Genomic DNA, 25698 nt, shown 5'->3' with positions numbered 1-25698 from the left:
AACACGGGCGTGGATATGGACACGTGCATGTGTACCTGTGTGCAATGTATCCAAAGCAGGTCTTGAGTTGAGGTCCATGAGACTAGGGAGTCCACAAATTGGTTTGAGGGAGTCTGTATCACTAAGAAATTACATGTAAAATTTGCTATGTGTATATATAAGGTTTTTTTTCTAGAGAAAGAATCTAGAGCTTTCACCAGGACCCGCAGAAGTATTTATGACACAATAAAAATTAAGACTCTTTTAGATTGCTTTTGTAGGGAGGTTAAACATTTAAGATAATCTATATGTTTTATATCAACTGTCATAGTCATAACCAGAAGATTTGTCAACATAACTAACAAGCAATTATTGAGAAGCAGTTATATTAGGTATACATACTAGGTATATAAATACATGATTATATAATACGGTATTTTAGATTTTGCACTTTTAAAAAATGAGGGTCAAGGGGCTGGCCACGTGGCCGAGTGGTTAACGTTCCACACATTCAGCTTTGGTGGCCCAGGTTCACAGGTCCCGATTCCAGGTGTGGACCTACTCCTTTCATCATCCATGCTGTGGAGGCAGCCCACATACAAAAAATAGAGGAATATTGGCACAGATGTTAGCTCAGGGCTAATCTTCCTCAAGCAAAAAAAGAGGAGGATTAGCAAGAGATGGTAGCTCAGGGTGAATCTTCCTCACAATAAAAAACAACAACAACAAAAAGAGGGTCAAGTCCTCTTTTGCTATAGAATATGACCCAGCCGTCAAGACAAAGAGCAATGAATGATGGCAGAGATGTTTATTCCTGGTGGCTAAACTCTATTGAAGTAGCTGTGCATTAAGCAGAGTTCTCTCATATGCTATACTGACCTAAGGTAAAATTAATTTAGAAGCACAAAATAAGAGAGATGTACAATATGAGGGCAGTAAGGATACTAAGTTGCATTAAATCAAATAATTTTGTGCTTCTATTTTTTGATAACTAGTATAAATTGGTTTTCTTAAGAAGGGCAATAGTATTGGCAGAAATTTTGGGAGCCATTTTATTTTATTTTTTTTAAGTATGTATCCTTTTAGCTTTTGTAAAAGTATTGCCTTCAAACTCTCATGAAACATAGGGACAACCTACTAGCATTTATGTCCTGGGATAACATTCAGCCAGATACCTGAATACAACTATACTATTGTTACATTATTGAAATACTTCCATACAGACTGGTATACAGGATAATAGTAACTGCATTAAGTGGTAAAATTAATAATACAAATTTCAATATGAATTCATTAGTTCAAATTAATTGTCACTGAATATCATAACAACCACTGGCACATGAGTGTCTTGTAGTGTGACTTAGTTGATATTGAATATATTTAACTTACTGAATATATATTGATATATACTGACAGTGAATATATAACAATTTCAGACAATACTATAAAAGCTTTTTTGACTAAAATGCTGTTAGTTCAGCAAAAGCTGAGAGGATTCAGCACTATAAACAATATTTTTTACATTGAGAGAAATCCTTTCTTGAAACTATCTAATGATGTTAACCTGCAGTGAACCATGGAGGAAGGTAATGAACATGAGAGTGGTGCCGGCATGGATGTGAACAGATCCCATTTGGTTGTTTAATGGGCCACAACAGTGAGTGTTAAGGGTTAGAGGGATACCTACCCACTGTTTTGGAGGGGTGTAAGGAGGGAATGCAGTCGGTGGCATTATGGTCCTCTGGCTCTCAGTCATGTGGGAAGTACTGGCACCTGTGTACCTACTCACTTTCGACTGGGGGCAACACAGCTACCTGTCCTCAGCTGTAACAAAGTGCTGAGTGCTGCTTTTTAATTTATATATTGATATTACTTTATTAATTCTTTATGTCTCTAAGAGATAAGAAAAAGAAAGCCAGCTACTATTTTCCTTATTTTGATTCTGGCCTATTTTTCCTTTCAACCTTTCCATACTACAAATGAATAATCACAAATGGATATTTCCTCCAAGTTTAGAGAATTTAGCAAATAGGAGCACATTGTCTATATACTCAGATAACCAAGGATCTTTGGGGAGGGAGTTCTGATAATACTGCCAGTACCTATACTGATTAAATACAGGAGATCCTAGGACTTCCATGACTCATCTGAGGTTTCTCCAGTTTTAGGTGTCCTTATATATTTGCAGGATGCTCTTTTGATGGTTGCTATGCCTATAAATTAATGTTTATAAGGTTGAAATTAGAGTTCTATTAAACTAAATTTTACACAGAGGAAATATATTTAACAGTCAAGCCTAAGCAAACAATCTATTGTAAACGTGCAGTACTGGGTAAGAGAAATGACAAGAGTTGTAAACATACGTCCTCCACTATAGTAAAAACTATCAAAGCCTGTTGCCTGTTTGTGGCACCATGGACATATACAAAGGTCTGTGTGCAGTCCTCAAGCATCCGTTTATTCTTTCCCACATCAAGGAAGAGTATTACAGCCCTAAGCCTAAGGGAAGAAAAGGACAAGCAAGAGCAGGAGGTCTCTGATTTTGAACTGCTTCTGTCTAGGTTCTGATGCATGAAGGAGCTGGAGCACTTAATCATTATCTAGAATAGGAAGACCCAATGGTTAGGAAATACCAAAGATGGTGCTTCTGCGATCTTCACACTACGTCCCCAGTTTTAAAACATAAATGAAAAGACTACATAATAATATTCCATGATCTATGAAAATTTGATGAATGTATTAGTTTTTCTTCCTGATTTCTCCTCTAAATTCATTAGATCCTCATTCAAATTTGACTTCTATTTGTTAGTGCCTCCCTTCTCTCTCTAACTCCAAGCCCATCTTAAGTGAAAGAGTATGGTTTATAAATTTAAATGTCAGCTAGAGAATAGGAAACATTGAGTTAATGAAAAAAAAAACTAGACATAAAAAATGGATTTGCCAAAACTTACCATCAGAGGGCACAACAGTACTGCAATAAACAACTCCCAAATTCTGCCAAAAAGAGAGCCTTTGGTGCACCTAGAAAATACAAAAAGACACATCTACTGTCAGGACAGAACAACAAATGTTACATGCATTTGTGTATGTATATAATAAATAATAGCTTTTTGATCACTTAAATAACATGTATTCTTTGTAGAAAAGCTTAAAAATACAGATGAAAGAAAATAAAAAGTCTCTCAAACTCTTATCATCCAAACAGTGACGAATATTTTGTTTTCAGGATTTTATACAAACACATTTACATATACACACATCACATAAATTGCTTCTTCTTCTACTTTTTTAAGCATTTAATATCAGTTTTAAGTGTTACCATGTCTAAACTAAAATTTTTTTATTCTTCTTTCTTTTGCCTATTTTTAGACTTGCATTTCCTTCAGGTCTTTTACTAGGAATAAGACAGTAAGTAGTTGTATCACAAATTTACTGTTATTGGGTAGAAATTTAGCCTTTCTGCTGTTCACTCTCCCTTTTTTTTTTTAACTTGATCAGGTAATCTCACTCCTTCAGTCCTTAATCACTACCATCTTCTGAATGTCAGAAGGAAATCACTCACACTCATACCCGCCTTTATTACTTCCTCAAAGAGCAGTGTCATTGTGGATTTAGGTCTGGAATTTAGATTCATGCAATTAAACTAAGTTTCAGAAAGAATATTGAATGTTTCTGACTTGCCAATGCTTAATTTACTCCTTTGTACCTTTTACTTTTCCAGCCCCAAGAACTATTAAAGGAGGAAGAAAGGAAGGCATTAACTGACTGAAACCTAATGTATAAGCCTCAGAGGCAGATATTATATTCCACTCCATCAGCCCAAAGAAAAATGATTTAAGAGTCTACGACAATGCATACCTTAACACAACTATCGTGTATAACAGACTTTACATTATTCATGTGAATATTGTTAATTCCCATCTCCTTCCAACTGAAGAAAGCATGCAGAAATGTGAGACTGACATTAATTAAAAAATATAAATAATCACTTAAAATTACTTGAGGCTTACTTCACAGCTGATCATGACACACTAATAAGTTTTGACACTGTCGCTGAAAATCTTTAAGCTAATATATACAATGACTTTACTGTGGACTACGACTTTCAGACTTTATTTTTAAGTTTCAAAACAGTTAGTTAAACTCAGTCTTACTCAGAGATCCAGGGATGCTCTGGTTTAAGATGGGTGTGTTGGGAAATTCTACAATTTCAATCCTCTGCTTGAACACCCTAAGGGGATCCAAAGAATCCTTGGGCTCCGTGAAGTAGCTTGAAACTAATACTGGAAGACAAAAGAAGACGAGTCTCACTCTTATTCTACAAATGAGAAAACTGAGACTCGGAGAGAGAAAGTGACTTACTAAGGTTTACACGTCAGAATCAGGATTAGAATCCAGGCCTCAATACAAAACACACAGGAAGTCAGTCTTGCCCTCTATAGGTCTCAGTTGGCTCAAAGATAGCATCAGGGACTAGGATGCTTAGGCATCCTCTAGGAACATAACTTTATCTAAAATGTTTAAGTTATTTTACTTCTTTTGAATAGATAAAACAAGTATATGATATAAAATTCAAAAGTACAAAAACTAAGTAAAAAATTAAGTCTTTTACACTTAATATTGATCTTCCTCCCATCCCCATGGCCCAGCTACTCAGTACTTCTCCCCAGAGGTAACTGGTTAAAACTGGGTATCCTATCAAAGAGTGTTATACAAGCTTGTGCATATATGTATTTGTGAAGATTTTTTAAAACGCAAATGGTAGCATACTATAGTCCCATTACTCATCTGACTTTCTTTCTTTCTTTTTACTTAACTCGTTTTTAGTGACTGATTGGAATTACATTGGTTAAATAAATTTTATGGTACATCTTTACAATTGCCTATTGACAGATAATCTTTTACTATTACAATACATGATACTAGAGTGAATATCCTTGCTTGTGGGCACAGATATGTGAGGATATAATACTACAAGAGAAACTGCCAGGTTAAAGGTATGTGCACTTTAAATTTTGAAAGCTATTGCCAAATTGTTTTCCATGGAGGTTACGTGAATTCACATACCCACCAATTACGCTCGTATTGGCTAAATGAGTATCTGGTCCCTCACACTCTCTTCAACAATGTATTCTCAAACTTTTTTATTTTGCCAGTGTCACAGGTGAATGGCATTTCACCATAGTTGTAATTTACACTTTTTGTATTAAGAGAATTTACGCATATCTTAAACTAAGAGTTAGTTGTATTTGCTTTTCTAGGAACTGAGTATTTACATCCTTGGCCATTTTTTTCAATTTGGTTCTTGGTCTTTGAATATTATTTTGTAGAACTTCTCTAAATATTAAGAAAATTAGCCATTTGTTAACAAAATTTGTTGCAAACTTTTCTAGTTTTTTTCTTTTTACTTTGTTGATGGTATTTTTGTATGTATACAATTTTCACGTTTTACAGTCATTTGTTTGAGAGTCAAATTTATCAATCTTTTCTCTTGGTTTAAGGGGCCTGTGTCATATTTCTTAGAGGCCTTCACTACTTTGAGAATATTATAAAATTCTCCCATGGCTGCTTCTGACGTGGATTAAGGCTGCCCCAGCTAGAGAAGCCCAAGGTGACCTGGCCTACATGCCAAACTATACGACCCAGTGGACTTTTTTTATGGTATGAATTAGGACTGCCCCAGGGAGAGAAGCCCAGGGCATCCTCACCTACATGCTGATCTATATGGCCAGATTCGTATCTAAAGTTATATGACCGCACAATAACCAGACCCCATCTGCACTGAAATCATTTAATGACTTTTTACATCATCTTTTCTTTTCTCCAGTAAAAATAAGTCACGTACCCATGCCTTATAAAATTAGCCCTAACCCTCAACTCAGGGCAGCAGCAGGAGCTCTGACTGCCCGTGGGTCCTGTCCCCACGCACCAGCTCTGCCTGCCCATGGGCTCTGTCCCCATGCCAGCGGGGGCAGCAGAAGCGGCGGCAGCAGAAGCTCTGACTGCCCATGGGTCCTGTCCCCATGCTATTCTACTCTCTAAATAAAAGAGCACTACTGCCAGATCTTGAGAGTCTAAGAAATCTTTCTTTCGACTCCTCGGCTCACCGACCCCGCATCACTTCTAGTTTAGCTTTTCAGGTTTAATTCTTTGATTTATTAGGAATTAATTTTAGTCAAATTTAAGAAGTAGAAATCCAACTAATTTCCCTCTAATGATAACATAGCTGTCCCACATATTGAATTCATTTTTACCTCTTATCTAAGAAGCTATTTTTTCTAATGTTCCAAATACTTATATGAATTTGGATCTTTTTCTTAACTTCTATTCTGTCCAACGATCTGTCTGCTCATGCCCTATTAACCAGACTGTTTTAACATTCTAACTTTATAATATATTTTAATATGTGGTAGCACGGGCTAGTTTCCTTTCAATACTTTAATAATTTTCCTGGCTATTCTTGCTTACTTGTTTCTACATATGAACTTTAGAGTTGGTTTATCTAGTTACACATACACACACACTCCTATTAGTTTCAAAAGCAATACAGCACAGTGATTAAAAGCACAGAATCTATAATCAGTCTGCCTGAGTTTGGATTCTGATTCAGTAACTGCAATCTTCGGCAAGTTCATTAGCCTCTTTGTGCCTCAGATAACAATCAGGATCCCTCACTTCTTTCAAATTTTTGCTCAAATTTCACTTTCTGAGTGAGGCCTACTCTGGCCGCCCAATTTAAAGCGGCAATCCCATCAATTGGTACTCTGATATTTATATATTTTTCGTATCTCTCTTATGAGCAATGATGAACTTAATATAGTTATGCTTTTTTCTTACCTTCTACCATCCAGTTTAGCTTATTATTTCTCTTAGTGTTTATCTATCTATCACCGATCTACCTACATAGCTCCCCCACCCACATACTTCTTTTACTGGATTTATTGGTTTTAAATGACATCTTTTGAAGTTTGTCATAAGACATGAGGTTTATACTACTTTACATCATTTCTGTCCCTCACTCTTTCAGCTTCTGTTAGTTATATCATTACTACATTGTCAAGGTTTTAAACATTCATATTCTGCTCTGGAAAACCTAATCTTCACATTTGCTTTAGTCTTAATTTTATAGGTCAGTGGACTCTGTGTTCAGTACCAATACTTTAACTGTAGTTTCTCCTTTCATTTCTTGGTTGGCTGAACTCCATCATCTAGAAGTAGGGCTCATGAGAGTTAAAATCCCTGAACCTTGGCATGTTAAAAAGTATTTGTCTTTGCCTTCATATTGAATGATTATTTGGATTGGTACAAAACTTCTGAATTAATCTTTCCTTGAGGACTTCATAGGTAAAGTGTTAGTGCTGAATGCTGCTCTGGAGAAGTCTGAGGCCAGTCACTGCTTTTGGAGAACTGAGCTCTCCTGGCTTAGGTGGGGATCTGCAACCATAGGTGTCATTTCTCAGGGTCTTCTCACACACCTATCTAGCCTTCACTGGATCTGTCAGCCTTTCTTCATACATTATGCTTTGGGATTGCAGAGATCTCTCTGGTTTGTGCTGAAGATGGAGCTTGTATTTTTGTTTCTTATTCTCCTTCCTATTTTAAGGTGATTCAAGAGAAGGGAAAACCCGCTGCCTTTACTGGGCCATTATTTATTTAAGTAGTAACTTTTTAATATGGACATTTTCAAACATACACAGAAATAGAGAGTACAGTGTGCTGAACTTTTTCCATGTATCCATCACCTGCTTCTAGATTTACCATTTTTTCCCACAGAGTATCTTAAAGTATCCCACATCATATCGCTTTTCCTGAAAATATTTCAGTATATGTCTACCCAGGCCATTTTAAAACAAGAAGTCCTCTCTCCTCTATGATTTTACAAATTATCCTCAACAATAATAAAAGATATTTTTGTGGCGCAGATGATTGCATAAATACATGGTTGCTTATGAATATTATTGGTTAGGATGCTCTAGAACATGGGTTGGCAGACCAGTCACCTGTTTTGGTTTTTTGGGTTTTTTTGCTGAGGAAGATGAGCTATGAGCTAACATCTGTTGCCAATCTTCCTCGACTTTATATGTGAGTCGCTGCCACGGCATGGGTGATGAGTGGTATAGGTCTGCACCCAGGATCTGAACCTGTCAACCAAGGCTGCTGAATTGGAGCATGCCAAACTTAACCACTATGCCACAGGGCTGGCCCCCTAGTCACCTGCTTTTGTAAATAAAGTTTTACTGGAATACAATCAAGCCCATTCAATTACTATCTATAGCTCACTCATATACTTTCACACTACAATGACAGAATTGAGTAGTTGTGTAGTTGCAGGTGAGTTGAGTAACAGAGACTATATAGCCCACAAAGCCTAAAATATTTACCATCTAACCCTTTAAGAACATGTGTGCTGACCCTTGCTGTAGAACCTTGACTCTGTAGTTTTGAGATAACTCACTTTCCCAAAGTCCTTCTTAGTCACTTCTATAATGACACTGGCAATTACAAAATATTACTTATTAATGTTCATAAACACACATATAGGTACTTTGCTTTCTCTAAACCTAATAGCCTATAGTCTAATAAAGTCAATAGAAACAAAAATGAATTTGCTCTTGCCTTTTTTCTTCGAAATATGGCAACAACAACAAACAAACAAAGCAAAACAAAGACAAAAAAACAAGGAGAATATAAATGCTCAAGACCAAACAGGCATTGCTATTCTAAACTATACTCCATGACTCCCCTCGTCTGAATATATTTCGTTGTTTAAATTGTGTATTCTTAATAAATCACAAGAAAATAGAAAGCTTTTAATAGATATTTGACTGATGTTGAAAGTTGTAAAAATATGTCATGAAGTTAAAAAATGAAAAACATTCAGGCAAATGGCATGTATTATTCACATATTTAAATTTCATAGGCAGAGACCAAGATTAAGCTTAAGAAAATAAATATTCAGAATGTGCAGAAATCACCAGAGAAAGAGTAAATCTCTAGGCAATGTCAATGCCAAATGAACAACGTGACTTGGTGCCAACAGAGTCCCTCAAACAGAAAACACAGGTTTAAACTTTTGGTATGAGACAGTCCATATCTTTGATAACTAACTTGAGAACTTACAGGAAAAACAGGGGCTTGTGGCTAAAGGGAAGGAAAGTATAACATCTGCCCTGGTATTACAATCATTTCCCTTAAATCTTAACCCCAGGAGAAGAAAAATGCTAGACAGAGTTATCAAGTTAGAGTCAGGCTAAAAAACACTCTAACTTTATTTCCCCAAGTCATAAGATTCAAGCTAGTGAAAAATCAAACTTTAATATAAAAAGGCATTTTATTAAATTCAAGTCAAAACTTACCTTAAAATTCTTTACTACTATCATAAATTATGCAACTTCCCCTACACTCAACCTTTCATTATACAGAAGAGCAAACTCAGCAATATATTCCTGCCAGCAACTTGGGAAGACTCTCAAGTCTAAATAACCTGTTAATATCTCCAGAATGTTCATAGTCAGTCAGACATTAGACCAGAAGGGGAAAAAAAACAGAAGAAAAGAAAGAAAGAGGGGCTGGACCTGTGGTGTAGTGGTTGGATTCACGCACTTTGCTTTGGCAGCCCAGGGTTTGCAGGTTCAATCCTGGGTGCAGACCTACGCGTGGCTCATCAAGCCATGCTGTGGTGGCGTCCCATATACAAAATAAAGGAAGACTGGTATGGATGTTAGCTTGGGGACAATCTTCCTCAAGCAAAAGGAGGAAGACTGGCAACAGACGTTAGCTCAGGGCCAATCTTTCTCACAAAAAAAAAAGATGTGATATAGGCAGAAAACACTGTAGTCAGAAGACTTGGGCCCAGTTCCAACTTACTATCTTGAATTTCAACCCCTAAGTCTCAGTTTCCACATTTGTCAAATTAAAAACAATAGCAATGACAATAAAATCGACTATTTCACAAGGTGGATTTCATTTAAGGATAAGTGATAATATAAATGTGACATTTGAAATTCAACTAATGTTCTACCTAAATGTAAGATATTCAGAAATATAAACTCAAAACAAAACTTCAATCTCCTTAAGGGACTGACTTTTATTGTAAAGAATTTAATAAGTGTAATGTACTTCAAAAGCCACAATTATCTCTAAACAAAGAGATATTATACAATATAAACACCTCATGATATTAAAAGTAGAAACCTGAGGTTTTAAAAGAGAATCTCTTCAGACAGCACCATAAGAAACATTTAAAGGGTTATACTAAATACAGGGCATATTTCATTCTTCTTTCAATAACTCACCAAGGCAACAAAGTTTCTGATACAGTTTAAGTGAAAGTGGGATTTATACTTTGTGAGTTCAATTATATATTACAGCTTAGTATTAGAAAATTATTTTCTCCTTGAATGTATTATTAAAAATGGTTGCTACATTTTATTATAACATGGGCAATACTTCCCCCACTAGAATATATTATTACTTCATAATAGAAGTCATGATTCAATTTATATATTTTTGATTTCCAAGAGAATTTCACATTTATAAAACAAGGCAATATGAAAGACTTTTTGTTACATCTTTCAACTTCAGTTTTCTAATTGGGAAATCAAATCTGCATCCAAAATTATCAATAAGGTTATTTAAAAGTTAACAGTTGTCCACCAAACTCACAATGCTTTGAGGATTAAGATAATATATATAAAAGCATACAAGGCAAGACCTTAGCCATAAAATTCTTCACTGCTGATCTAGCAATAGACTAAAATAATCAAAGCACTCAAACCTTAACTATAACTAGTTGTGTACCATATCATTCAACATAATATGAATTGATGAAACGTCACTTTTTATCGAAATACAAATATTTACCCATTTAACAGTATTAGGCTATGCTCATTATAGCAAATTCTCTTACCTTAGGTTTTGAAATCAACAAGGATCTAAGATTGAAAAGATCAGTGATATTTCTAGTTGATCACTACTTATGAAGTTAAAACAACTGGCATAAATTTGGTATAAATCAACTTTGTTGATAAACAGTGTTTCTATTTTAGATTTTGGTATTACTCCCAAATTATAACCTATAGTTTATATTGTACAAGAACCAGAGTGCAATATCTACTAAAATTTCATTGTGTAGTTTAGAATCTTAGTATCTGAGGCAATTCTACACCTAAATGTGGAATGTGTTTATACCCTGATGGTTACTACGTTGCCCTTAATGAGGGCACTTCTACTCTCTGGGGTCTAATGACAGATACGTCAATGACACCAGAGCAAGGAATTTCTGCTTTTCTTAAGTGACAACCTGCCTTCCCCATAGTGAATTAGAAAGTTCTTTCCATTTCGTTCCTTTCCTTCTATTTATTAAGAACCTACTATTCACAAGAAAAGTAGAAATTGTGGCCCCTTTATATCACCCTGTTTTTTTACAACTATTACTTTATCCAACATTTTATTATGAAACTTTTCAAACATACAGCAAAGTTGAAAGAATTTTACAGTGAATACTCTTTTATATCCTTCACCTAGATCCTACATTACCATGCTATCTATCCATCCCTTTATTTTACAGAAAGTCTTAATTCTCATAGTTTCTTTTATCACTTTTAAATGTATTACATTCTCCAACTCCATTTCCTTTACAACTCTCCTGCACTGCTCCTAGATTTTGTCTGTATCTGTTTTCATTTTATACTGTATTCTAATTACAGTCACGCTTTGCTAAATGATGGGGATACCTTCTGAGAAACACACTGTTGGGTGATTTCATCATTGTGTGAACATCACAGAGTGTACTTACACAAACCTAGATGGTATAGCCTACTACACAGGTATAGCCTAGGAGAAAGTAAAAGCTTAGTAAATATTTATTTAATTGAGTTGTTTTCTTCCTTGTACTTCAATGTCTTTGACAAATTTTGTAACTTTGTTTTGTGTTCCAGTTTCCCTCCCCAGGGAACTACTACTGACTTGTTATTTTACTGCTAAACTACTCTGAGAAATATAGAAGTAATTATGATTTCTATAAGCATTTTGGGAGAAATTCAGAGTACCAATTTTTTCATATATGTATTAAGTGTACTTAGCTGCTGTAGGTGTAAGTGTATTCTATATTATATCAAGATGGTCATAAAATATACAGTAGTCCCCCTCTTACCCGCAGTTTTCCTTTCTGTGGTTTCAGTTACTATCATGGTCTGAAAACATTAAATGGAAAATTCCAGAAATAAGCAATTCATAAGTTTTAAATTGCAGGCCATTCTGAATAGCCTGAGGAAATCTCACCCCATCCAACTCCATCCTGCCCATCTGTGAATCATTCTTTGTCCAGTGTACCCATGCTGTATACGCTACCAGTCCATCAGTCCCTTAGTTGGGAAAAAATGTAGTACCTCTATACAGCTGTCCCCTGATAGCCGTAGGGGACTGGTTTCAGGATCTCTGCAGACACTCAAATCCATGGATGCTCAATTCCTTCAGTAAGCCCTCCATATCCGCAAGTTCTACAAATGCAGGTTCAACCAACTGCGGATTGCAAACATAGTAAAGGCTTCGCAGTTAGCTGAACCTGCTGATGTGGAACCTGCAGATGTGGAGGACCAACTGCATAGGGTTGGGTATTACCCATGATTTCAGGCATCCACTGGGGATCTTAGAAAGTATCCCCGGCAGATAAGGGAGGACTACTGTACTGCTAATTTTTATTTTTAAACAACAAAAAACCCAAATGCAAAATACTTATTTTAAAGGACTCACTGTCATATAAAACCTAGCATTTGCACCTTTCAACAATCATTTGTAAAATTCAAAGCAGCATATAGATTTAGACATAAGAGAATGAAATCAGGATGTAAACTACACAGGAGCATGAATTCTCAATAAGTATTCATTAAATGAATAAACATAGCTGGTTTAAAAGATGTTTTTATTGAGAGTAAAAACGGAACTTTAGGGCCGGCCCAGTGGTGCAGCAGTTAAGTTCACACGTTCTGCTTCTTGGCGGCCCAGGGTTCACCGGTTGGGATCCCAGGTGCACACACAGCACCGCTGGGCAAAAGCCATGCTGTGGTAGGCATCCCACGTATAAAGTAGAGGAAGATAGGCATGGATGTTAGCTCAGGGCCAGTCTTCCTCAGCAAAAAGAGGAGGATTGGCAGTAGTTAGCTCAGGGCTAATCTTCCTCAAAAAAAAAAAAGGAACTTTATTGGTTGCTCTTTTTGATTGACAGTTCAAATTTGGATATGGTTCTTTTCATCACCTGATTTCATATTTCCTTCCATAGTACCAAAAACTCTGTGGAATCTCATTATTTGTTGATATAACAATATTGGGAAAATAGGTAGTTGCATCTATAAATTAATGTATTGGGATAAAACTCCTTTATCTGAAGTGGCATAAAAGTTAAAAGATTTCTAAAAGTTCTTATTTTTCCTATTTTGGCTTAATCACGAGTAGATAGGTGTTAGTTATATTATTCTCTGTACATAACGAAATATTTTGTATTTTCTTCTATGTTGCCGGTGTCTGGGGGCTATGAGATTTCTGTGCTTGTTCTGGATAACTGCTACTCAAAATGCAGTCCAAGGATCTGCAGCATCAGCAGCAGATGAACGTGCTATAAATTCAGATGCTCAGGCCCCACCTCAGACTTATCGAATCATAATTTGCCTTTTAATAAGATTACTAGGAAACTCACATGGACATTACAGTTTGAGAAGCACTGCCATAGTGCACCCAGATGAGATTCAAGGGGGTACATTAGTTAGGTGTAGTAGTCTCAGACATTTCACCTTTCTCATTTATTGAGACCTCAGCATAAGCAACGAGGGCTCACAGAGAAGCAACACGACATAACAAAAAGAATATCGCATTAAGAGTTTGAAAACCTAGATTCTAGTCTCATCTCTACTTGTGTGACCTTGAACCGTAGTTCTTATTTGTAAAATGAATGGGTTATACAACACACATTGTAAGGCCCTTCTAACTCTGAAATTCTATAAGTTTATGAAAATAAATAGGTATTTAGGGAAATGGTTCAACTATGTGTGATATCTCAAGACACCAGGCCTACTTTTAATGCTATAGGAGCCTGTCCATCAATTACTTTTTATTTACTTAGGTTTGAAAATCGACCTCTATCTTTCATTTTCACACTTGGTTTCTGGAAGATGCACAATGGTGAATAACTTAGGAAGTGGGAGGCTGCTATTAATAATTCCCCTCACTGCTTCCTTTGTTCTTGAATGCTGAGAAAACACAGGTAACAGACAGGATTCTGGAAAAAGTAAAATCAGATTCTCTATTTTGTACAAGAGCAGGAGAATGTTATTGTTCTTAGGAAAAACATAGCTGAAGCATTTAGAGGTGAAGGATTATGATGTTTGACACTGTCAAAAAGATCAGGAAATAAAGAATAATAATATGTATGTGTGCATATATATACATGTGTATGTGCAGAGAAAGAAATAAACCAAATACGGCAAAATATTAATAGCTGATAAGGGGCTGGCCTGGTGGCTGAGTGGTTAAGTTTGCACACTCTGCTTCGGTGGCCCAGGGTTTCACCAGTTCAGATCCTGGGCAAAGACATGGCACCGCTCATCAAGCCATGCTGAGGTGGCATCCCACATAGCACAACTAGAAGCACCTGCAACTAAAATATATAACTACATACTGGGGGGCTTTGGGGAGAAAGAAAAATAAAAAGGAGATTGGCAACAGATGTTAGCTCAGGTGCCAATTAAAAAAAAATAGCTGATGAATCTAGGTGAAGGGTATAAGACTGTACATTGTACTCTTTCTGCAATTTTTTTCTGTAGGTTTGAAATTTTTTCCAAATAAAAGTTGAGAAAGAAAAATATTTAACATAAATATAATATCTACTGACCCCAAAATGCCCTATTGTATTCTTCTCTCTTTTTTTAAAGTAAAATATAGTAGGTTTAGTTTTCTGTAAGCTTTAAAATGCACCAGAAAAGCTAGGGTAGAAAGATTTTAAAAATCATTATATAGAAGATGTCAGTAACACTCCCATGTTGCTTCTTTATTCTGTCCTTTAGTTACACACTTGCTTAATTTTTTTTTTTCTTAACTAAGGATAAAATAAAAGGAGGGAAAGAAGTGGTGGTGAGAAGTCGTCTCACATGTTCCTTATATTAATGAAATAAACAATTTCAAACCAAAATTAGACCTTGTGTGATTTTCATTTTTGCTCTAGCTTCAGCTAATAATGAAAAGGAATGTAGTTACCACTCACAAATATAAATAACTACAGGCCTTTTTTATTCTCCTGAAACGAGAGGGACACAACAGCTGCTATAAAAATCACTTTCCACCCTCCCATCTGTTGTGTAATAGACTTGTACCACAAGACCAAAATATAAAAAGAGAAAGTAACAGCAAAGTAGTTGGCTTTGTTTCAGAATTCCTTTTTCATTTATTGTAAGTTATTTTACCTAGTTTAAAACAAAATAAATATGCTGCCTGCATGTCTAATGTAACTGTCCTGGTTAACTGTAAGCCTCAGTCTGGAATACGAGTAACAGAAGCGTGTATTAGCTGGCTGACAATGTTCCTTCCGTCCTTCCAGACTTTATCCAACAGGAAAACCATGAGAAAAAAAATCCACCTTCAATTAATTGGAGATTTAAAGACATTTATAAGTTTTACTTGTCTTTAACACTCTGGCCTCATACAAATATACAGATTTTGATAACCTTTCCTCCTTTTGTCTACCGTTAGCAAAGGGGATTTATTTTAATTTGCTTGATTTTTCTTTTTAAAGATTGGCACCTGAGCTAACATCTGTTGCTAATCCTCCCTTTTTTCTTTTTCTTTCTTTTTTCTTCCCTTCCTCTCCCCAAAGCCATCCAGCAGACAGCTGCACATTCTAGTTGTAGGTCCCTCTGGCTGTGCTATGTGGGACACCTCCTCAGCACGGCTTGTTGAGCGGTGCCATGTCTGTGCCCAGGATCCGAACTGGTGAAACCCTAGGACACTGGAGCAGAGTACGTGAACTTAACCATTTGGCTATGGGGCCAACGCCAAATTTGCTTGATTTTAAAAAATATCCTTAACAAAGCCGTTCCAGGGTGTAACTTCAGACAATGGACACATTACTCAAAATTAATACAAAAGAATAAAAGTCATTAAAAGTCTTAGTGCAGTACAAAGGGTAAGATCAAATAAGATAGTCAAAATAATTTTCATATATAACTCAAAACTGAAAACTCTTAACCCAGAATAGTCCTCAGTCCACTCTGCCTGACTCTAGCTGATCCCTCTGTCTGTTTAGGGATCACATGGAGACCAATCGCTTAGCAAACAACTTTCGTTTGAGAGACTGGCAGATCCTTATCTACATATAGAGATTCTTGTTACCACTATCACTACCATCCTCTTCATTTCCTAAGAATGCACAGGTCACAATTTTTCAAATTATTTTATTTATCCTTGGTCTGTTCCACAAAGAATTTGAGGCAACTACAACACAAACACAAACCATAAAATGGTGGCAAATTTTTTAGAATTCCAAAATGAAAATAAAAAAACCAGGACCAAGAAAAATAAAAATAAAAACAAAGACTGGAGAAAAAGAGTATATGGGCCATCCAAACTTTCACAACTACTAGATTAAGTTCCATATTTGGCTCTAAGCCTCTGTGGTAGCCAGAATAATGGTCCCCCAAAGATGTCCATGTCCTAATCTCTGGAATTTGTGGGCATGTTACATGGTGAAGGGACATTAAGGTTGCAGATGGAATTAAGGTTGCTAAGAAACTAAATTTAAAAGAGAGAGATTATCCTGGATTATCTGGATAGGACCAAGGTTATCACAGGGGCCTTCCAACAGTTAGAGGAAGATGTGGCTTTGGAGAATCAGAGAGATGGCAGTGAGAAAGACTCACCCGGAAGGTGAGTCTTGGAAGGGGGCCAAGGCAAGTGGGTAGCCTCTGGAAGCTAATAAAGGCAAGAAAACAGATTCTCCCTTGGAGCCTCCAGAAAGGAAGTCAGCCTTGCTGACACCTTGGTTTCAGCCCAGTGAGACCTGTACTGGACTTTCAACCTACTGAACAGTAAGACAATAAATTTTTGTTGTTTTAAGTCACAAAGTTTGTGGTAATTTGTTAGAGCAACAATAGAAAACTATTAAAGCCTCCTAGCCCTCAAGACAAAAAGACAACACAATCAGTGATAATTCTCATTAACAGAAGGGAGGAAGCAAACAATTCGTCAGGAAAGGCAAAACATTTTCCAGCAGGAAGTTCTAAAAGAAATTTCTGTTGTGGTGCTTTATATAGGAGGCTCTGAGTAATATCGGATACAGGGTTCTCAATAATATTCTGGGTATTAGATAAATAAGAAATTTCACAGGATTGCCTCTTAGATCATTCTTTGATAAAAGACGAGAATATCTTTATCATCTTAAAATACAACTGAGTAAGGTCAATCTTTGAGGGAGTAAAATAATACAAACCAAATTTTTTTTTTGCAGAGACAGCTTAATTTCAAAAGATTATAACTTAGAACAGCATAATATTATGCACAATTAAGTGCAATAATTTATAAAGTTCATTTAGAATTAAAAACCATTAACAGATCTATATATGGATAAATCTCAAGATTTAAAAAAGTAAATTGCAGTATATGCAAATTACAGTACTTTATACATAAATTTAAAAGAAATACATAGATGTTACTTTACTTTTCACACTTACACATACATACATACAATAATGTGTTTAATATATTTAAATATTAAGATATATGGGAAGGATATAATTTTATGGTAATTATCTCTGGGGAAATAGAGTTTTGGGATTGGAGATGGGAACAAGGGTAGCTTTAACTTTGTTGTATTGTATTGTATATTTATTGTTTATTTTCTTAGTAAAAAAGATTTGAAACAAATATATCAAAATGTAATATTTCAATTAAGGGTGGTATTTGTTGTATAATTCTCTGTAATTTGTTTTACAAAAATTTCCAAATTATTAAAAAGGAAGGAAGAAAAGGACTGTTTATCCTTTGAACAGTCTTCAACAAACACCATTTCTCCAGTCAGGCTTTTCATGGGAGCTGAAAAGAAGAAAGCTGAAGATTTTATTTTCTCATAAAGGCTTGGACTTTATATTAATGAAACCAAACAGCATTTATTAATTTGAGTTTGGCTTTTGTTGCTTAACATTATATCTATTAGATTCATCCATGTTGTTGAGTACAGCAGTAGTTAGTTCTTTTCATTGCTGCATATCCTTGTATCCATTATATAAATCCATTGTAGGAGTATTCCAAAATGGACGTTTGAGCTATTTACCAATTTGGCTACTAATGCTGCATGACCAGTCTTTATATGTCTTTTGTATGCATATTGTTTCGGTATATAGCTGGGAGTAGAACTGCTGGGTCAGAGGATACACAAATAGTCAGCTTTAACAGATACTGCCAGTTTTTCAAAGAGGAAGGTACCAACTTACACATCTACTAGTGTTTAAGAGTTGCAGATGCTCCAGATTCTTGTGAATACCTGGTATTGTCAGTTTTGTTAAATTTTGACCATTCTGGTAGATGCGTATGTCATCTCTTAGTTGTTTTATTCCTTGATGATTAATAAGTATGAGATCCTATTCATATTTTCATTGGCCATTTGGATATCCTCTTGTGAGCAGCAATTCAAGTCTTTTGCTCACTTCTTTGTTTTTTTCTTATCAATTATTACATTTTTAAACATAGCTGGGATATGAGTCTTTGTCAGATGTGTACTGCCAATGTCTTTTCTCACTCTGTAGCTTGCTGCCCTTCTCTCTTAATGGCATCTTGATGAACAAAAATTTTAATGGAATCCTATTAGCCATCTTTTCCTTTATGGTTAGTACTTTTTGTATCTTGTTTAAGAAATCTTTTCCTAATCCAAGGTCATGAAGATATTCTCCTATGTTTTCTTTAACATGTTTTAGTGTTTTATCTTTCACATTTATATTTTACCTAGACTTTTTTTTGTCTGATGTGAGGTGAGGCCAAGATTAAGTTTATTTTTTCCATATGGTATCAAATTGACCCAGAACCACGTATTGAAAAGACTATCCTTTCTTCACTGAATTGAGGTGGAGCATTTGTTGTATATCAGATGTGTGGGTCTGTTTCTGTACTTTCTACTTTGTTGCATTTGTCCATTCACCCACCATTGCATCAGTTCTACACTATTCTTAATTACTATAGCTTTATTAAGTCTTAATATGTGGTAGTGTAAATCCTTCAATTTTGTTTTCTTCAAGATTGTCTTTACTATTCTCAGCCCTCTGCATTTCCATATATATTTTAGAATCAGTTTGTTAATTCTCACAAAAAAATTTTCCTGGGATTTTGACTAGGATTATATTGAATCAATTTGGGGAGAACTGACAACTAAACAATGTTGAGTTTTCCAGTCCACAAACAGAGTATATTCTTCCATTTACTTGGGTCTTCTTGTTGATGTTCTCTGTAGAGGTTTCAGTAGATTTATTACCAGACATTTTCATGTTTTTTGATGTTATTGTAAAGAGTATCATTTTTCAAATTTCATTTTCTAATTGTTGGCATAAAGAGATACAACTAATTTTTTAAAGACTTTGTAGTGAAGTATATGTATCAGAAATGAATATCCTAAGTGTTACAGCTTGTTGAATTTTTACAAACTGATCACATCGAACATATAACCAATTTTTATACACTGACTTCATTTCCAGGAATGTTGTGATATTTATATATTAATTTTATATTTTATCTGTAGATTCTTTTGGATTGTGACCTGCAAATCATGTCACCTGCAAATAAAACAGTTCTATATCTTCCTTTCTGATATCAAGACTTTTATTTCTTTTTCTTCCCTTATTGAACTGGTTAGGACCTAAAGTCCAATAGTGAATAATGGTGGTGGCAGCCACATCCTTAACTCAAGCATGATCTCAAGAGAAAAGTCTTTCAATATTTTACCACTAAGTATGACATTTATTGTAAATTTTTAGTAGATAACCCTTTATCAGATTAAGGGAGTTCCTGTCTATTCCTAGTTTGTTGAGAGGGTTTTTTTTGGTTGTTGCTACTTATTTGTTTGTTTTTTGGAGGATGTTTGTACCTCCAAGAAGGTTTGTACATCAAAGAAGATGACCTATAATTTTCCTTTCTTATAATGTCCTTGCTGGCCACAAAACAAGTTATAATGCATTCCTACTTTTTACAGTGTTTGGAAGAGTTTCTTTAAGATAGCTATTATTTCTTTCTTAAATGTTAAAGAATTCATCAGTGAAGCCACATCTGGGCCAGGAGTCTTCTATGTGGGAAGGCTTTAATTATAAATTAAATTTATTTTTATAGATATAAGACTAATCAGATTTTGCATTTCTTCTAGTATGGATTCTTGTGGGGGTGTTTTTGGGGGGCTCTTTTATTTTAAATAACACATTATTGAGATATAATTCACATGACATACAATTCACCTATTTGAAGTATACAATTCAATGATATTTAGTATACACACAGAGTTGTGTGAAACCATCGCCACAATCAGTTTCAGAACACTTTCGTCACCCCAAAGACCTTGTACCCATTAGCAGTCATTTCCTGTTCCTCCATACCTCCAACCCCTGATAATCACTAATCTACTTTCCATCTCTATGTGATAGCAGCCCTGATTATCAGTTCGCCTACATTAAATCCCAGCATATATGGGGTTAAAATCAAAAGCTTACCCCTTGGCTTCCCAGCACGAGAATCCACCATTCACCATGGAGGCAGACAACCAAGGATAACCACCTGGATTCCATTATCTCCTCCTCCTGGCAAGCAGCCTCCCAAGGCCAAACGTGAGGTGGTGGGAAAGCTCTGAGCAGCAAGGCCACAGGCTCCTCCTCCCCGCCCCCCACAAGCAGACACAATCCTTGCAACCTTTAAAACCCCTTGCCTCCCATCTTTCAGGGAGATGAGATGAATTTGAGGGTTCACTCTGGTCTCCTGGCTGACGTCACCCAAAATAAGAACCTTTCCTTGCCTCAAGCCTGGCATTCTAGCTTTTATTTGGCCCCTCTTGTGTGGCAGTTAAGGAAACCATGTTTGTAGCCAGTAACATACGCATTTGCCTATTCTGGACTTTTCATATAAATGAATATGTGGAATTTTGTCACCAGCTTCTTTTAGTTAGCATAATGTTTTCAAGGTTCATCTATGTTTTAACATATATCAGTATTCCATTCCTTCTTATTGCCAAATAACATTCCATTGTATGGACATATGACAGTTTGTTTATCCATTCATCAGTCGATAGGCATTTGGGTTGTTTCCACTTTTCGGCTATTATGAAGAGTGCTGATATGAACACTTGTGTACAAGTTTTTGTGTGGATATATGTTTTTATTTCTCTTGGGTAGATACCTGGGTGAAGAATTATGGGATAATATGGGAACTCTCTAGGTAACATTTTGAGGAATTGTCAAACTGATTTTATAAAGTGGCTGCGCCATTTTACATTCCCACCAGCAATGTATAACGGTTCTAATTTCTCTACATCCTCACCAACACTTACTACCTGTCTTTTTTATTATAGCCATCTGAGTGGATGTGAAGTGGTATTTCACTGTGGTTTTGATTTCCATTTTTCTGATGACTAATGATGTTGAGCATCTTTTCATGTGCTCATTGGCTATCTTTACACCTTTGTTCAAGAAATGTCTATTAAAGATCCTTTGATCATTTTTAAATTGAGTTACTTGTCTTTTTATTACTAAGTATAGTGCTGGTTTTGGCAAGTTATGTTATTCTAGGAATTTGTCCATTTCATGTGGATTTCAAAATTTATTGACATGAGATTATTCAAAATACCCTCCTACCTTTTTAATGGCTGTAGGATCTATGGTGATATTCCCTTTATTTGTTCCTGATATTGGTAAATTGTGTCTACTTTTCTTCTTAATCTGTTAGTTTAGGTTTTATTTCTTCTTTGATGCACTTTTCAAATATTGGAAGATTTTCCAATGAAGATTTCTAGTTTAATTCCACTACGATTAGAGAGAATACTTTGTAAGATTTCAATTTTTTAAAAAAATTTACTAAGACTTGTTTTGTGACCCAGTTTATGGTCAGTTTTAGAAAATGTTCCATGTGCATTTGAAAACAGTCAAGTATTCTACAGTTGTTGGATGTGGTGTTGCCAGGTGCTTTTAATACTGAGTTAAAGCTGATCTTTTCTGGTGACAATTAAAGGGCTTAACTTTGTTTCTTGCCAATAGATTGGAGAGCTTATTCTACCCCTGCGAAGTCAAAATCTTGAAGAAAATTTTGTGAGGAGCTTTCCAAATAGAAATATGCTGCTACCCTAAACACTGTGGAGTTAAAGTCAAGCAGAAAATCATGTTTGTTTGTTTCCTTCTGACGAGATCAATTTCATGTTAAGAACCCAGGCAAGTATATTAATCTTACTAAGACTGGAAGAAAAGGTTGGACTGCGTCGTTTTTACTCTCTGGAGTTATGTGACCTAATTGATTTTTTTTTTTTTTTTTTGGAGGAAGATTAGCCCTCAGCTAACTACTGCCAGTCCTCCTCTTTTTTTCTGAGGAAGCCTGGCCCTGAGCTAACATCGTGCCCATTTTCCTCTACTTTATACGTGGGACGCCTACCACAGCATGGCGTGCCAAGTGGTGCCATGTCCGCATCCGGGATCCAAACCAGCGAACCCCGGGCCGCCGAGAAGCGGAACATGCAAACTTAACCGCTGCACCACTGGGCCGGCCCCTGTGACCTAATTGGTTTTTAAATCAGTTTTCTAGAAAGAATATACATTCTTCAAAACGTTTATCACATATAATTCAAAATACTTAAACACTAGGCGAAGTTCAAAATTAGCTGATTCACCACATTTTACATGAAGGCAGCGCTTCATTTATTTTATGCAGGCTTTGGGGACCAAATGCTTTGGTTCAAAAAAATTTTTTAACCTTTATAAATCTTTTAATCTTTGATTTTTATTCTAGATTTTTGTTTCCTGCAGTACTGAAACCCATCACTTCTCCCGGACAGGAGTAATGATCACGAAGAATTCAGAAATTTAAAAATAAGAAATGCTTTAGAGATCAAGCAAAAATCAATTTCAGTTGCCAGAATGGGTACTGAATCTAGGAATAGAATTTGATGTATAATGTTCAAGTTCTCGTCTCAATACTGACATGTTATAAGGCAGAAAAATGTGTCAACTAGCATCACATCACCATTGGCAAAAACAAAACAGACAGGGAACATGTACATAAGGTGGCAGAGAACAACTATTGACCAACACACTGTAAAGTTTCATGTCATTATCCCATTAAAAAATCCTAGCCAAACAGATGAATAAGAAGTCCAAAACAAGATATCTACTGGATCATATGCCAGCACAATATCACGTAATTCCTTGTTATGCCTGTCTGTCAAAGCAAAGCAAAAGCAACTGTGACAAGTAATCTCCTAAATGTTTGCTCTCCAGCTATAATATAAGCATGAAGTCAAAATTAAAATTGAGATACCAAAAATATTTATTTTTCTTCCAACAATGAAGCTGGGCAATTCATGAGTATAGTTTGTCTAACAGGAGAATGAGAAAAATTAATAAGAATCAAATATAACATTTCTTACGATACATGGCACATAATATCTTATTTCTTATTGACAAAACTTCCTACAAACGTTAGCAAGCAATAGCGACAAAAACACAACGTATGTAAATATATATTATACACATGCGCAGCACAGATGAAATATTCTTTGAAGCACTAATGTAAGGTAAATGGATCATATCTTTCAACAGGTTCTCACTGATGAAAGATGCCCACTCCAAGCATGATTATTACTTCCTGTCCTGTAACAGATATATACCCCTCAACTTCATAGAATAAATGGCAAACACTTTATCCTCAGACTTACCTTCAAGGGAGAAAATGTATTTATCTTTGAGGTGGGCAGAAAAATATTTTCCTTGAGTCAACAATACTATCTGACTATGATATGTTTCAATGGACTGTATATTAGTTAACAGTATTGTATCAATGTTAAATTTCTTGAGTGTAGTAATTATCTATGGTTATGCAGAAGAATGTTCTTATTCTTAGATGAAGTGTTAATGATGTCTCAAAAGGCTCAGTGGGAAAAGAAAAAGTATCCATTGGCAAAAATGTTAACAATTAGTGAATCTAGATAAAGGGAATTTGGATGTCCATGGTATTATTCTTTCAACTTTTCTATAGATCAGAAATTTTTCAATGTAAAAAGTTAAAAAGGAAAGCATTTATTAAAAACCCCAAAATGCTAAGGTTGATAGGCTACTATAGACTAGGGAACTAGTCTAAATGCAAGTGCTAAATACTTAGAATATTGTAAGCTCCTTGAATGAAAAAACTTTTCTCTCGGACTTCCTCTTATATTTATCGTGCCATTTTATACTTAGTATACTGGTATCTAAACTTACTGATGAGCATTTAACATGTTGGGGTGAAGGAAACAGTGGCAAATAGAAGTAGCAACAATTAATGAAAGGACTAACAACTTGTGTCTTAATATTGTGTGCTTGTGTTTGTGTGTCTTAGCTCTTACTCAAAACCCTTTTCTTAAAAACCAGATTCTTCATTTTTGGACAAAAGTCTTCAACATCCCAAAGCTAATCTAAGCAGAGGAGAGGGAAGGTAATAAATTTCTTTATTATAAAAGTCAAATAGGAGCTGCAAGAGTCATGATGGGCTACTTCGTTGGTCAAAAATACCTTGTAACACCTAAGTGGAGGCCTACTGGTGACCGATTAGCCGTGGTTCAGGCGGTTTACTCCTACTCCCACTAACCTCCAAAGGGAGGGTCATTTCCTTTAGTGCTTCCATATGAAACGCAATGTTAATCCCTGAGGCCTATCTCTGTTAAATAAATATACAAACAGATATCACAGGTTTCAAACACATAAAAGAGACAGAGGTTTGTGTGTACACCTAATAAAACTGGTTTTCTTGCCTCCTTTCTTTCTCTATTGCCATTCTCCCTTCTCATCAAAATCTCAGACTTACTGTGAAAGCTACTTCCTCAAGGTAGCTCTTCAGTTGAACTATATAAGACTTGCAAGTTATAAGGCCTATCCTGGCTCACCCCAATTTGTCAAAATAATAAGATTGACCTAAATCCCTCTCTGCTATTGATTTTGAGACATGCTGGTGAGGATCCAGACACCATTCTCCAAGAGGCTTCTCTCACCAAATTTTCAAATGGCATCCAACAAAATATCTTCTATCTTTTCCTGCCTTGCCCAGCTGAAGAAAGAATTACAGAGACACAACAGAGCCAAAACTGGAATCTGTGTATACACTGAAGTAATCTTCCTATAAAATGAGGATTAAGAGTATTAAGAGTCAGAAGTTATAGTTGTCCCTCAGTATCCACAGGGAAGTGGTTGAGGACTTCTTGCGGATACCAAAATCCGCATAAGCTCAAGTCCCTTAGTCGGCCCTCCATATCCACGGATTCTTCATATGCGGATTCAACTAACCACTGATCGTAAACCAAGTATACTGCACCATCCATGGCTGGTTGAACCCGCAGCTGCCGAACCCACAGATACAGAGAGCTGATTGTACTTTCATTTCCAGTGGACAACACTCTGTGCCAGTAAGTTTAATGTCTTGAACAGCATCATTAAGACAATGATCTGAGTCAATGCTGTCTTTATATGTCTTGACAAC

General features: G+C 35.8%; 1 protein-coding gene across 2 annotated transcripts in view; it reads right to left on the bottom strand.

Moving 5' to 3' along the window:
• The window catches only part of MCU (mitochondrial calcium uniporter), a 189534-nt gene that overhangs the window by 41193 nt on the left and 122643 nt on the right, over nt 1–25698 (bottom strand). For both annotated transcript variants that reach the window (XM_070489934.1, XM_044756880.2), the window contains exon 2: nt 2931–3000. In XM_070489934.1, coding sequence (XP_070346035.1) covers nt 2931–3000 — 70 coding nt within the window. The remainder of the gene's footprint in view (nt 1–2930; nt 3001–25698) is intronic.

The sequence above is a fragment of the Equus asinus genome, chromosome 2 (assembly GCF_041296235.1).
Source record: "Equus asinus isolate D_3611 breed Donkey chromosome 2, EquAss-T2T_v2, whole genome shotgun sequence".
NCBI lineage: Eukaryota > Metazoa > Chordata > Mammalia > Perissodactyla > Equidae > Equus > Equus asinus.
The sequence above is the reverse complement of the archived record's forward strand: the minus strand, read 5'-3'. Positions and strand labels throughout refer to the sequence as shown.